Source organism: Quercus lobata, chromosome 2 (genome assembly GCF_001633185.2).
Source record: "Quercus lobata isolate SW786 chromosome 2, ValleyOak3.0 Primary Assembly, whole genome shotgun sequence".
In the NCBI taxonomy this organism is placed as follows: domain Eukaryota; kingdom Viridiplantae; phylum Streptophyta; class Magnoliopsida; order Fagales; family Fagaceae; genus Quercus; species Quercus lobata.
In genome coordinates, this window is record NC_044905.1 from 103,601,273 (window position 1) to 103,614,420 (window position 13,148).

The 13,148-nt window shown below is 40.4% G+C and overlaps 2 protein-coding genes and 1 non-coding gene across 3 annotated transcripts; 2 read left to right on the forward strand and 1 right to left on the reverse strand.

Annotated features, from left to right (window-relative positions):
* The first annotated feature begins 7,484 nt into the window (after nt 1-7,484).
* On the forward strand, nt 7,485-9,629 carry LOC115977663 (60S ribosomal protein L44). The gene is made up of 4 exons (XM_031099674.1): nt 7,485-7,590; nt 8,617-8,796; nt 9,174-9,248; nt 9,377-9,629. Exons 1-4 carry the CDS (start codon nt 7,588-7,590, stop codon nt 9,434-9,436), a joined length of 318 nt encoding a protein of 105 aa, XP_030955534.1. The 5' UTR covers nt 7,485-7,587; the 3' UTR covers nt 9,437-9,629.
* Nucleotides 8,841-9,041, forward strand: LOC115978481. Its single transcript, XR_004088757.1, has one exon. It is a non-coding gene; the product is annotated as a U2 spliceosomal RNA (small nuclear RNA).
* Nucleotides 9,630-11,380: 1,751 nt separating the features above from the next.
* Nucleotides 11,381-12,222, reverse strand: LOC115977662 (22.7 kDa class IV heat shock protein-like). Its single transcript, XM_031099673.1, has one exon. The coding sequence runs from the start codon at nt 12,126-12,128 to the stop codon at nt 11,565-11,567; it is 564 nt and encodes a 187-aa protein (XP_030955533.1). The 5' UTR covers nt 12,129-12,222; the 3' UTR covers nt 11,381-11,564.
* Between the last annotated feature and the right edge of the window lie 926 nt (nt 12,223-13,148).

Here is a 13,148-nt window from a genome sequence, read left to right on the forward strand (position 1 = left end):
TGTTCAGATATCACTTCCACATTAATGCGGTTAGGGGGTTAAATGCAGAGCATTCAATGCGGTGGTAGCAGCGTTCTTCCTAGATATTTCTCAATTATCTATTGACTCATCTTTTTCTTAAGTTTATCCTCCCAATCACGGTTGCCTACTGTCCAGTATTTGATGGCAGTGGCGACTCCACGAATTTTGTCCAGGGTGTTCCTATTTCACTTTGAAAATTTTTTTGGGTCATTTCAATCTATTTCAAGTGTTTCGGGACGTTTCGGTAAATACCGACTGAAATTCAAGATTTGGCCGGTATGAAGTTTGTGCTTTAAAAAAAAAAAAGGTTATTAAAACCAAAACAAATTTGCATTTTGTACACCGAAAAACCTCAAAAGGAAAAAAAAAATGAAAAGAAAATAAATGAACAAAGGTACCTATACAATAAACTATAAGTTCATTTGAAATATTAATAAAATTATTAATTATTGCTGTTTAGTTATTTTATTAATTTGTTTGTCTTTTATAAACTTTAATTAGTTATATTGTTATTTCATTAATTATAAAATTATTAATTATTGTTTAGTCTAACATAATTTAATTTGTTTGTCTTTAATAATGTATTGGTTAATTAAATTATTAATTGTTAGGGTCATGAGTCAGCTGCCAATCAGAAAATTTCACAATCACAAATCACAATAATATTACACTAAAAGACAATATCTCACCAACTAACCAACACTAATACCAATACCAACACACACCAACCAACAGATAAGAATCATAAAATAAAGCCAAATTCAAAAAGTCAAAAAATAGGCAAAATATTAATAAAGTTAAAGCTTCACTGCTTCAACCAATCATAGTTCAGATAAAGTTACTCTTAAAGAATAAAGAGAGAGACAGAGACAGAGACTCATTCATTTCATTTAAGAGAGAGAGAGAGACTGAGAGAGAGTCAGAGAGAAAAAAAGAGAGAAATACATTGAGGGAGCATCGGAGCAGCTGAGTAGGAAGGCCTGAAGAGTGAAGGCTGAGGCTGAGCCAGTGACCATCGAGCGATGTGCGACGATGTGTGAGCGATCTCCAACTAACGATCTCTAATGAGCGACGATGTGCTCTGGACTGCGACTGGACCGATCTCTTATGAGGGGTGACGATGTGCTATGGAGTTGGACTGCAACTGGACCAATCTAACTTCTAAGGGGAGGCGTTGCTCTGTTTTTAGGTTTGCTTTAGCTTTAATGATTTCTAATTTACTAATTTAAGGTTTCTGATTTAGTGATTTGCTCTGTATTGGGGCTTTGTTTTTTTTTTTTTTTTTTGAGAATCCGTGGGTTTGCTTCCTCTGTAATCTGTTAGGCTTGCCGTTTGTTGTTTTGCTTTATTACAATTTTTTTTTTCCAGATTTTAGTTGAATTTTATTTTATTTTATTTTATTTGAGGGTGTTCCTAATTTTGATTGAGGGTGTCCTTTTTTTTTTTCAAGTCAAGGTGTTCCCAAGAACACCCTGAGCATAACGTGGCGTTGCCACTGCTTGATGGGTGGTCGGACTTTAGGCTTCCACTCTATTGGCTAAGGAGGGGTTGCTCCTCGGACAATGTCACCTGTTCATTATGACCAAACATCTTCCTCGGCCCAATAATCTTCATGCCTAGACTAGTACTTATTTGTCATCAGGCTATTTGACGTCCTTGAGTGCGGCCCACGGCCCAATATCCTTATCTAAGCCCTTCATCCCTACACTAAATTATACCAAGTCAATAAGATATAAATAATTCAAAAAATATTGAACTACATTGAGAATATATATATAGATATATATATAAATATAAAATACAATTTCGTTATGATCCTCACTTTTCTATTTTCAATAAGTCATTAAATCCTCATTTAGGAGGAGGAAATGGAATGAAAAAAATAATTTTAGAATAATCTTCCATTCCTTTGTTTTTTGGAGTTTTAATGGAGGGAATGAAATTGTTTGGTAGTTTAAATAGGAGGGAATGGAATGGGTAGGAGGGAATACTCATTTCTCTTTGTTCCCTTAAAACCTCAAATTTTCATTTCCTAAAATTGAGAGGAATAAGAGGAAATTAAATTAGATTTAATGAATTTTTTACTAAAACTCTCAAAATACCCCTGTGGGGCCCAATAATTTATGGGCCAAACCCATTTGCCCGCAGAGAGTCCGAAGGCCCGAGCCGAGGAGAACCATGGCCCAAGCTCTATGATACAGAGTACCAAATAGTTTTGGGATCCAGCCGAGGACAATCCAGTCCTCGGCAGATCCAAAATCCCACCGGAAAAGAGGGGTAAAATGGGTATAGGGCCAAACTTAAAAGAGAATCTAAGAGTATCCGGGAAAGCTGCTCTCGTTGCCATTCAATGCACTGCGCCTGACAGAGCCGTACTCTTCAGCTTTATCAACCATCCCCAACAGTTCTGGGATTGGACTGATGGGACAAATGTCAGTCTTGTAAAGGTTGACCCTACACGTGGACGAAGAACAGCGAACGCAGGCTAGTATAAAAGAAGAAGTAAGTGAATCTGATGAAGGGGGTCTGATCCTACTTCTGAAAAAGAAAGACTCCATGGGTGAAAACACCTGAAGAACCCATGCACATCCCGGAGAAAACCCACCATGGGATAACCGGGGTAAGACCTCAAGGATCCTCGGATCAAGTCCGAGGAGCCCAATCTCGTAGGACGCAGCGCTGTAGGGCTTAAATGTTCAGGCCCAACTCCTTTCCCTACAGGAATTCCTCTAAAATCGAGACTGGAACATCGCCCCGTGACCAAGGCCAAGCTTTTCAAGCCCACTCTCTACAAATCATATTGTGAGGGATCTTTCATGCGCGAGCCCAGCAACACCATTGGGCCGCAAAGGAATCGTGCCCCTACAATTGGCGCCGTCTGTGGGGAAGCATGCGTGTTGGCGCAGGTGGCGGTGGAGTCAACTCTCTAGTAAGCAAAGATTCACGGAGCTTCCTCCGTCTCCGGCGACATGCAGTTGTTGTTCCGACATAAACTTCTGCTAGGGGCTGCGCCTTGCAGTGCCAATGGCGCGGGCGACCCTAGGGGCTCTTGACCTCAAGCCAGCTCTCCCCGCCCTGGTCTAGGGGCTTACGTTCGAAAAATAAATAAACAAAAAAGAAATCTCATAAGTTTTGGACAGAACCAAGGCCTTGTATGGTCCTCGGACTCAAGCCTATGGGGAAACCAAGTACAGAAGAGAAAAATCATAAGTTTTGGACAGAACCAAGGCCTTACATGGTCCCTGTACCCAAGCCTATGGGGAAACCAAGTACAAAAAACAAATCTCATAAGTTTTGGACAGAACCAAGGCCTTGTATGGTCCTCGGACTCAAGCTTATGGGGAAACCAAGTACAGAAGAGAAAAATCATAAGTTTTGGACAGAACCAAGGCCTTGCATGGTCCCCGGACCCAAGCCTATGGGGAAACCAAGTACAAAAAATAAATCTCATAAGTTTTGGACAGAACCAAGGCCTTGTATGGTCCTCGGACTCAAGCCTATGGGGAAACCAAGTACAGAAGAGAAAAATCATAAGTTTTGGACAAAACCAAGGCCTTGCATGGTCCCCGGACCCAAGCCTATGGGGAAACCAAGTACAAAAAAAACAAATCTCATAAGTTTTGGACAGAACCAAGGCCTTGTATGGTCCTCGGACTCAAGCCTATGGGGAAACCAAGTACAGAAGAGAAAAATCATAAGTTTTGGACAAAACCAAGGCCTTGCATGGTCCCCGGACCCAAGCCTATGGGAAAACCAAGTACAAAAAAAACAAATCTCATAAGTTTTGGACAGAACCAAGGCCTTGTATGGTCCTCGGACTCAAGCCTATGAGGAAACCAAGTACAGAAGAGAAAAATCATAAGTTTTGGACAAAACCAAGGCCTTGCATGGTCCCCGGACCCAAGCCTATGGGGAAACCAAGTATAAAAAAACAAATCTCATAAGTTTTGGACAGAACCAAGGCCTTGTATGGTCCTCGGACTCAAACCTATGGGGAAACCAAGTATAGAAGAGAAAAATCATAAGTTTTGGACAGAACCAAGGCCTTGCATGGTCCCCGGACCCAAGCCTATGGGGAAACCAAGTACAAAAAACAAATCTCATAAGTTTTGGACAGAACCAAGGCCTTGTATGGTCCTCGGACTCAAGCCTATGGGGAAACCAAGTACAGAAGAGAAAAATCATAAGTTTTGGACAGAACCAAGGCCTTGCATGGTCCCCGGACCCAAGCCTATGGGGAAACCATGTACAAAAAACAAATCTCATAAGTTTTGGACAGAACCAAGGCCTTGTATGGTCCTCGGACTCAAGCCTATGGGGAAACCAAGTACAGAAGAGAAAAATCATAAGTTTTGGACAAAACCAAGGCCTTGCATGGTCCCCGGACCCAAACCTATGGGGAAACCAAGTACAAAAAAGAAATATCAGAAGTTTTGGACAGACTCAAGGCCTTGCATGGTCCTCGGACTCAAGCCTGTGGGGAAACCAACTACTCGGATGTAGAAGGTCCTCGGCTCAAATACTGTAATATGTTAAGGCCAATAAAAGTGCTCGGATGATGGCGAGATGCTCTACTATTTGGTAGCCTAAGGGGACTGTTCATTTTTGCGGGTGATATGTCTCCGAATGATTACTTCCTACACCTCATAAAGCATCCAGTTCTAATCTCGGCATTGTTTCGGACAAGTATCGTTATTCACAGGTGCACATTGCTATGACAAACAATTTTATTAGAGTTATGGCGACATCTTTTTATTATCAAGTATTTTGGTCGCAGTCGTCATTGATTTAGATGCTATATTATTGTGCCGAGCAGCGCTTACAAATTTATAAAAACATAGAGACAGAACATGCAAAATGAAATAATAACCATTTTTACTAATATGAAAAATTATTACAACGTACAAAAAGGGGCTTCAACAAGCCTATACAAAAGAGGGGCTGCCGAAGCAACACTAACATCCGCAGTACAGATAAGTAAATGGTCAGGCGCCTTTTAAACTCGTCTTCAAAGTCTCTCCAATCTCTGCCTCATTGTTGCTCATATTAAGAGAAGAACCCTCTTCAAAAAAAAAAAAACGAAGGAGAAGGAAATAGTAAGGAAGAAATCAATGAAAAAGATGGAGGAGATGAATGAAGAAGATGGAGGACATGAGTAAGAGAAGGAGGAGAAGAAGAGGGGAAGAGATGAAAAGAAAGAGAGAGGAGTAAAAGAGGGAGAAGGACAGCACCAGGACGGAGCTGGTGCTGGGAAGACTAGGAGAGGAAGGCGGAAGAGGGCACCAGTGAACAAAAAGAGGAAGAAGCAGAAGCACTTAGCCCCTGCCTCAGCCCTGACTCCTAACACACTGGTGCCATGTTAGGTATGCTCGTGAGGAGCCGGGTGGTGCTGATAGTGGGCGTTCTCGACTCAGTCACGCCGAAGGTTTGACGTGACGAGCCCTTGCTTCGAATTTTGGCTGAAAAGGAGGCGGGACAAATCTTAAGTCTGCGCCACCCTTGCCCTGACCGAGCCATTTCGAGTTTTATTAGAGCATGGTGTTTTGAGGAGGGGCATGGTTCCTTCATCACTCGTTATGGTGGACGTATACTGATATGGTGTATAACAATCGGGTTAGGCGAACGCTAATGGAGGCTATGGGTTTCAGATCTCAGAAGGATGGAAGGGAGTTTGCACGAAAGTGATGGCCTCCTGCTTGCCTTCTTATAGGAAGGGCAAAACGGGGGGTATTAAATTCATTCAGGTTCCCAAAAGAATCTGAAGAAAAGAGATGCGTCCGCTCCACTTCCCCATCTCATCAGATGAGCCGTCGGACATAAATGAGCCTCGTAAAGGGAAGTCATTAAAGGCGCGTCTTGGACAGCCAAGCGGCAGGAGTAGATCACGAGCAGATTAAAGGGAATACCTTGTAAACCGGCGAGCTTCCCGGACAGGTGGAAAACCGCCCATATTAATGCAGGGCTGAATTAAATAAGCCATACTGAAGGCCCGGGTTTGCCAAAACCCTCCTTTCCAACCCAGAAGTCGGATAGCAGGGTTTTGAGGGGCTATTGTGGGGCCCAATAATTTATGGGCCAAACCCATTTGCCCGCAGAGAGTCCGAAGGCCCGAGCCGAGGAGAACCATGGCCCAAGCTCTATGATACAGAGCACCAAATAGTTTTGGGATCCAGTCGAGGACAATCCAGTTCTCGGCAGATCCAAAATCCCACAGGAAAAGAGGGGTAAAACGGGTATAGGGCCAAACTTAAAAGAGAATCTAAGAGTATCCGGGAAAGCTGCTCTCATTGCCATTCAATGCACTGCGCCTGACAGAGCCGTACTCTTCAGTTTTATCAACCATCCCCAACAGTTCTGGGATTGGACTGATGGGACAAATGTCAGTCTTGTAAAAGTTGACCCTACACATGGACGAAGGACAGCGAACGCAGGCTAGTATAAAAGAAGAAGTAAGTGAATCTGATGAAGGGGGTCTGATCCTACTTCTGAAAAAGAAAGACTCCATGGGTGAAAACACCTGAAGAACCCATGCACATCCCGGAGAAAACCCACCATGGGGTAACCGGGGTAAGACCTCAAGGATTCTCGGATCAAGTCCGAGGAGCCCAATCTCGTAGGACGCGGCGCTGTAGGGCTTAAATGTTCAGGCCCAACTCTTTTCCCTACAGGAATTCCTCTAAAATCGAGATTGGAACATCGCCCCGTGACCAAGGCCAAGTTTTTCAAGCCCACTCTCTACAAATCATATTGTGAGGAATCTTTCATGCGCGAGCCCAGCAACACCATTAGGCCGCAAAGGAATCGTGCCCCTACAACCCCTATATATTCAACCATTTATTTTAAAATAGGGGTCTAATAGTAATATTGTCATAAAATGATTTCATTTCATCCCCTCTATGTTACTCCCAAACAAGATTACTTATATTCCATTCATTTCCATTCATTTATTTTAAAACATCCAATCAAGATTACTTAATTTCATTTTTTTCCATTCCTTTAATTTGCTTTAAATACATTCAATTTCATTCATTTCCATTCCCTTATGATCATTCCATTCCATTTTTTTATAAACTTCCAAACGAAACCTAAGAAAAGCAGGGTACTCATTTTGGGGTGGGATTCCAATTTATACATATATAAGATCTTCATCTCCTTGTCTTCTAGTCATTATAGGGTAAATATTAGGTAGAATATTTGTGTTGTACATTAAAATTTTCAATCGAATTCAACACATAGTTATGTTGGCCAATAAAACACAAATACTATTTTTATTTTGTGATGATTATTAAATCCAATACAACTATTTTATTATCTTTTTCTTTACAGAGTGTTACACTCCGTTACCCTTTTCCGGCCCAATTCACTTAAAAAATCGGGACATCCAATTCCGATGTCCGAATATAAAATCGGGTGCAGCCAAACAAACAGAAAAAGAAGCAAAGCCCAAACCCTAACAAGCACCGAGCCGTAACCCTATAAAATCTAAACTAATATCAGTGGGCTAGGGTTTTTCCTATACCAACAAACACACGCCTGGTTCGGTCGCTTGCTCTGATTCTCATCACCATGGTACTCTCTCTCTCTCTCTCGCTCTCTTCAAAATTTTTATGGGTATTTGGTCGCTCTAGAAATGAATAAGTTGTTATCTTTGTTGGTCTTGGATTTTGCTATGCTTAGCTCAAGATTAATATTTGAACATACTATATGAAGCTGTAGGGGTTTGTGGGCTAGATTTGTTAGCTTAGCTACCAATATATGGTTTGTCTCTCAGTTCATCTTGTCTGTGATTTGGGTTTTCTCATATATGCTTGTTTATCTACCCAATTTCATGGCTTAGCTACCCATATGTGGTTTGCTTGTTTGTTCTCATGCTTGAAATGTTATGTGTGTTCTGGGTTCTCTGGTGTGTAGTTCTCTTTTTCTAATAGCCACCTTGAAAAGTGGTGCAAGGTGATAGCTTGGCATATGTGATTTGCTTCTTGTTTCTGATGGCTGAATGCAATCAAGGTGATTTTTTAATTAGATTTTTATTTAGGTGTGATGTATCATGTGGTGTAGGAAATGTAAGTAAATGGGGATTATGAGTTGTGGAGTTCAATGATATACAGGAAACCAGTTTGTGTTTTTAGAAGAACCATTGCTTTTGATGCTAAGATTCTTTTTCTAAAATTGACTCTACGAGGAGTGTTTAGGTATCTATATGATTTCGAATATTGGGATAAGGGAGATGGGAATAAGGCCCCAGTGACATGATCATAACTGGGTGCTGTTTTTGGTGTCTACAGAACTTTGATTTTGAGGTAAGGGGAATGGAAATAATCAATAATGGCCTCGAGAAATGATCCTAAATGGTTTACAGTTTTAGTTTGATGTTCTCGGCTTTAATTAAATTTTATGGATATGCTCACTTTAGAAGATGTTTGTAATGTCATAGCTGCTTGTTTTAGTAATCATAAAATGGTGGTGGATCACTATGCGCTCATGGCTGATTTTCTCTTGAATTTGCAACTGATTGCTGTTTTACTAGCCAATGGCACATGGCCAAATGGTACCTACCTTCACTCCTAAATATGGTTTGTATGCTGTTAACCACAGGTGAACGTTCCTAAGACAAAGAAGACCTACTGCAAGAGCAAGGAGTGCAAAAAGCACACCTTGCATAAGGTCACACAGTACAAGAAGGGAAAGGATAGCCTTGCTGTTCAGGGAAAACGGCGTTATGATCGCAAGCAATCAGGTTATGGAGGGCAAACAAAGCCTGTTTTCCACAAGAAGGTATGATTTTTACTCCTGTCCTCTTCTCCTCTGCATGAATGTAACTCTCTGCCGAAAAAGAAACCGAGTCATTTGTCAAGATTAATTCATGTTCTTATCGGTTTAATATCTGATATGTGGCCCATTTGGGTCACATCATATTTAACTAATTTTTTAAGGGGGGAAGGCCCACTACAGTAGCTTGCTACTGGGGCCTTTTAAGTGTTTCCCATGCGATGCACTAATGCAGGCTTGGCACACCCCACCGAAAAAAAGAATAATTCAGATTCCTTCAATTGATTTTTTTTGGGTTATTTTTTAAACAGTTAATGGAAATCTACTGTTACATATAAAAGAATGTCTATTGTTGATATATTGATGGCCTTTTTTGTGAGCAGGCTAAGACAACCAAAAAGATCGTGCTAAGGCTGCAGTGCCAGGGCTGCAAACATGTTTCACAGCACCCCATTAAGGTAATTGATTTGCAACATTGTTATTTCTCCACAGATTTTCTTGTTGTTTTATACATGTTGCTGGTTTATTTTGGCTTTTTTATTTTTGCCTTCTGCTAATGCTTGGTTGTTGCAACTCGTTTTTGCAGAGGTGCAAGCACTTTGAAATAGGAGGAGACAAAAAGGGGAAGGGAACTTCTCTTTTCTAAATGATTGTTCTGTTCTATTATTATGTTGCTTACTTTCAGTTATGTTGGAGCCTGAAGACAAATATGGGATAGTTATTTGCTGGCCTAGGAAAACATTGCAGTGAATTTTGATATATTTTATTTCATAAGTTTGATATTGGAGTTTGAATTAATGATTATCTGTGCAAATGAAACTGCTTGTGATTGATCTTGTTCTCTTGGGTCAGACGTATTTAATTTGATGACTAGGCGTGAGTTTGGTCTTTGGACAAGTCTCGATGTCTGTCCGAGGATATGATAATTTTGATCTATAACTAAAACATCCAGAGCCTGCTGCTGGAGCTGGTTATGTGGTAACTTTGTGTTGTGGTGCCACCATTATCAATGGATGAAGGAAACTAGCTCGAGTATATTTATATTTTAATGGCTGATGAGATTTGTTATATGGATAATTTGTGACGTCTCTTTATACATTTGGGGCTAATTTCGGTTCCAAATTCAAATTTATTGGGATAGATTATAGTTATCATTATTATGGGCAAGTTATAGGTTTGAATAATCTGGGTAAAAAATGAGAAGGGCTAAAAAATAGCGCTAGATATTTCAGTAAAATTTTATTTTATTTTGCTATCAATGCCTATTTCAGTAAAATCCATTTTGACAATTCATTATACAGTTCATCCAATATATCATTTCTTATCCTTCACGTCACATTCAACATTATTTATTTTTTACTTTCTCAAAAAAAAAAATTTATTTTTAATTTATTTCACTCCCTCTTTTTCTTTGTTATTCACTGTCTCGCTCTTCACCATAGCAATGCCTCTCTTCCTCTCTCTCCACCACATCACAACAACCATAGCTCACCACCACAACCACCGGAAATCACATACCTATAATCAGAAAATCACATACCCATATTCATACTGAAAATCACATCCATCACCACCACCACCTAGCTACCATCACCACCTCCACTCTCACCAGCTCTCAACAGCAACCCATTACAACCACCACAGCCATCGGCATACCCCCATTGAAAATCACATCCATCATTTGCTACCCAACCATCATTATCGCAACACCAACCTAACGCACCATTGCGATTCACCAACATACAGACCGGAATCTACCATTGCACGGCCCATCTAAACTCAAAACCCACATTTCATAACCCACGCCACCACCACCCTTAAAATCTTTGATTTGAGATGACCCAAATGAAACATAAACCCAGACCAACATACTCCTGAAGCTTTGGTTTTGAGAGAGCAGCATTGGGGGGGGGGGGGGGGGGGGGGGGGAGGGGTGGTGTTGTGTGGAAGAGTGACATAGGTTGAGAGAGAGAGAGATATGAGAGACTGTGAAGAGACCGTCAGAGAGGCATGCAAATATATATATATATTGTAAGAGACGATAAAATAATTCATTTTATTTTTACCCACTAAAGTATAGTAACTTATATAATTCATTTTATTTTATTTTATGAAGTTACTGAAACTAAGTGCTACAAAAATTTAGCAATAACCACCTGAATATAACTTCAACTTTAATTTTGATAGTTGTGGATGTAAAATAACTTGTTTGGATTTATTCTCTTTTTTTTTTTTTTTTTTTTTTTACCCTGCTGTATTATTCGTCTACCAAATCTTCAGCAGGAAAAGTTACGGTTCATTATATTACCTTGCCACTAATAACTCATTCGCTAACTTATTGTGTCAGAAAATAGACTCAACTGAAATTTTATTTAGAAGGAAAATGAAAATTATTATCCTGTGAGTTTTATTAAATAAACCAGAGAGAATTGTTCATTTTTCAAAACAGTAAATTTGGTCTTGAAGGATCGCATTTCGAGTGCATTATTTGCAATATTGTAGTTAAATAGATCAAACTTACTTATTACATAAGCCAATATGTAATGTTTAGGCAAAACTCTAACTAATATTAGCATTAGAATCTCATGTATTAATTAAAGCATGGCCGAAATTTCCAATTTATAAACTTGATTTTATTGCATCAAGACCAGATTACAAAAACTTGAAATACAAAACCAAATTGCCGGTACAAAGTAGTATCATATTTTCCTTGAAACATACATATTGCAATACAAAAGTGAGATCCAACCAAAAAAAACCCAAAGCATTCTTCTTTACATCTCAGCCTTGGTAGCCTTAATGTCTTCACCAGAGGACCCCTCCACAGCAATGTTAATCACTTTAGGCTGCCTCTTCTTCTCCTCAGCAAACTTTGGCACTGTGATCCTCAAAACACCATTCTCAATATGTGCCTTAACATGATCCAAATCCGCATTCCCTGACAACCTGAACTGCCTCCAGAACTTGCCATTAGTCCTCTCAGCCCTATGCCACTTGTCACCCTCAGTTTCTTCTTCACCTTTCCTTTCTCCACTGATCCTCAACACCCTGTTATCCTCCACCTCAATCTTGATATCATCCTTGTTTATCCCAGGTACGTCCAAGGTTATGACATGAGCTGTGGGGGTCTCCTTCCAGTCTGCACGTGCCAAAGCAAGGTTCTCAATGCCTTTGGGGATGGTTAGTGGGGTTTGTTCAAGGATTCTAAAAGGGTCCTCAGATGGGAGCATCATGTCCCATAGGGACCTTGTGTATGGCATCAACGCAGTGGCCTGTGCGGCCATAAGACCAACAAGTACCATTACAAGCAGAGACATGGTATAGCCTGGCTTGCCCATTTGGGGGTTTTGAAGTTTGGAATAGAAATGTAGTAGTTGAGAGAAAATGAATGAAGGATATGTTGGTGGGTTTGCTTTAATTTGAGCTTGTAATATGGTTTGTGTTATAGGTGGGTTTGGGGTTTTATAGGAGATGGGAGAGGTCAGATTTGTGCGTTTGCTTTTCTGGATCGTTCTCGATATTGTTCTGAAATGAAGGAGAGAAATGTAGAGATAAATTTGGATGGATGATGATGATGTGGAAAAAGAGAGATATAGCTATAGAATGTTCCCGAGAAAATTAAACTGTTAGATTAGAGGAGAGAGTTCTTTAGAATGTTCCGGAGAAAACTGTATGATCTGGAAGGAGGGAAGGACACATGGCACTTTCAACGAAAGGGCTGACACTGGCTTCTCTTTAACAGTTCTTTAGGCCTTGTTTGAATTTTTTTTTTTTTTTTTTTTTTTTTTAATTTTTTATCATTCATCATTTTTCACTCAATTTTCGTCACTAATTACTCATCATTTAAAATACCCAACTCCTTAGAGCACTCACAGCAATGGTGCTATATAGGTATAATGCTAAAATTTAGCTCTATAGACAAAAAAAAGTTGTTGCAGCAGTGGAGCTAAATCTAAAAATTTTAGCTCCACTGCTACAGTGCACATCTATAAATAGATGTGCACTGTTCATCAAAGCAAAAAAAAAATATTATTTTATTCTTCCCCATCCGTTAAAAAATTACTTAATTCTCTCTCACTCCGTCCTTTTCTCTCTCTCTCAGTCACTGAACTCTCATCCTCTCCCAAAACTCTCTCAATCTCTCAAGCTCTCATCATCTCATAGTTACTCTCCTCTCACCGTTGATTGCCTCACCGTCTCAAGCCACCGATCGCCGATCGCCGATCGCCGATCGCCTCACTGTCCCAAGCCACCGTCCCAAGCCGCCGGATCGCCTCACCGTCCCAAGCCACCAATCGCCGATCGCCTCACCGTCCCAAGCCGCCGATCGCCTCACCGTCCCAAGCCACCGATCGCCG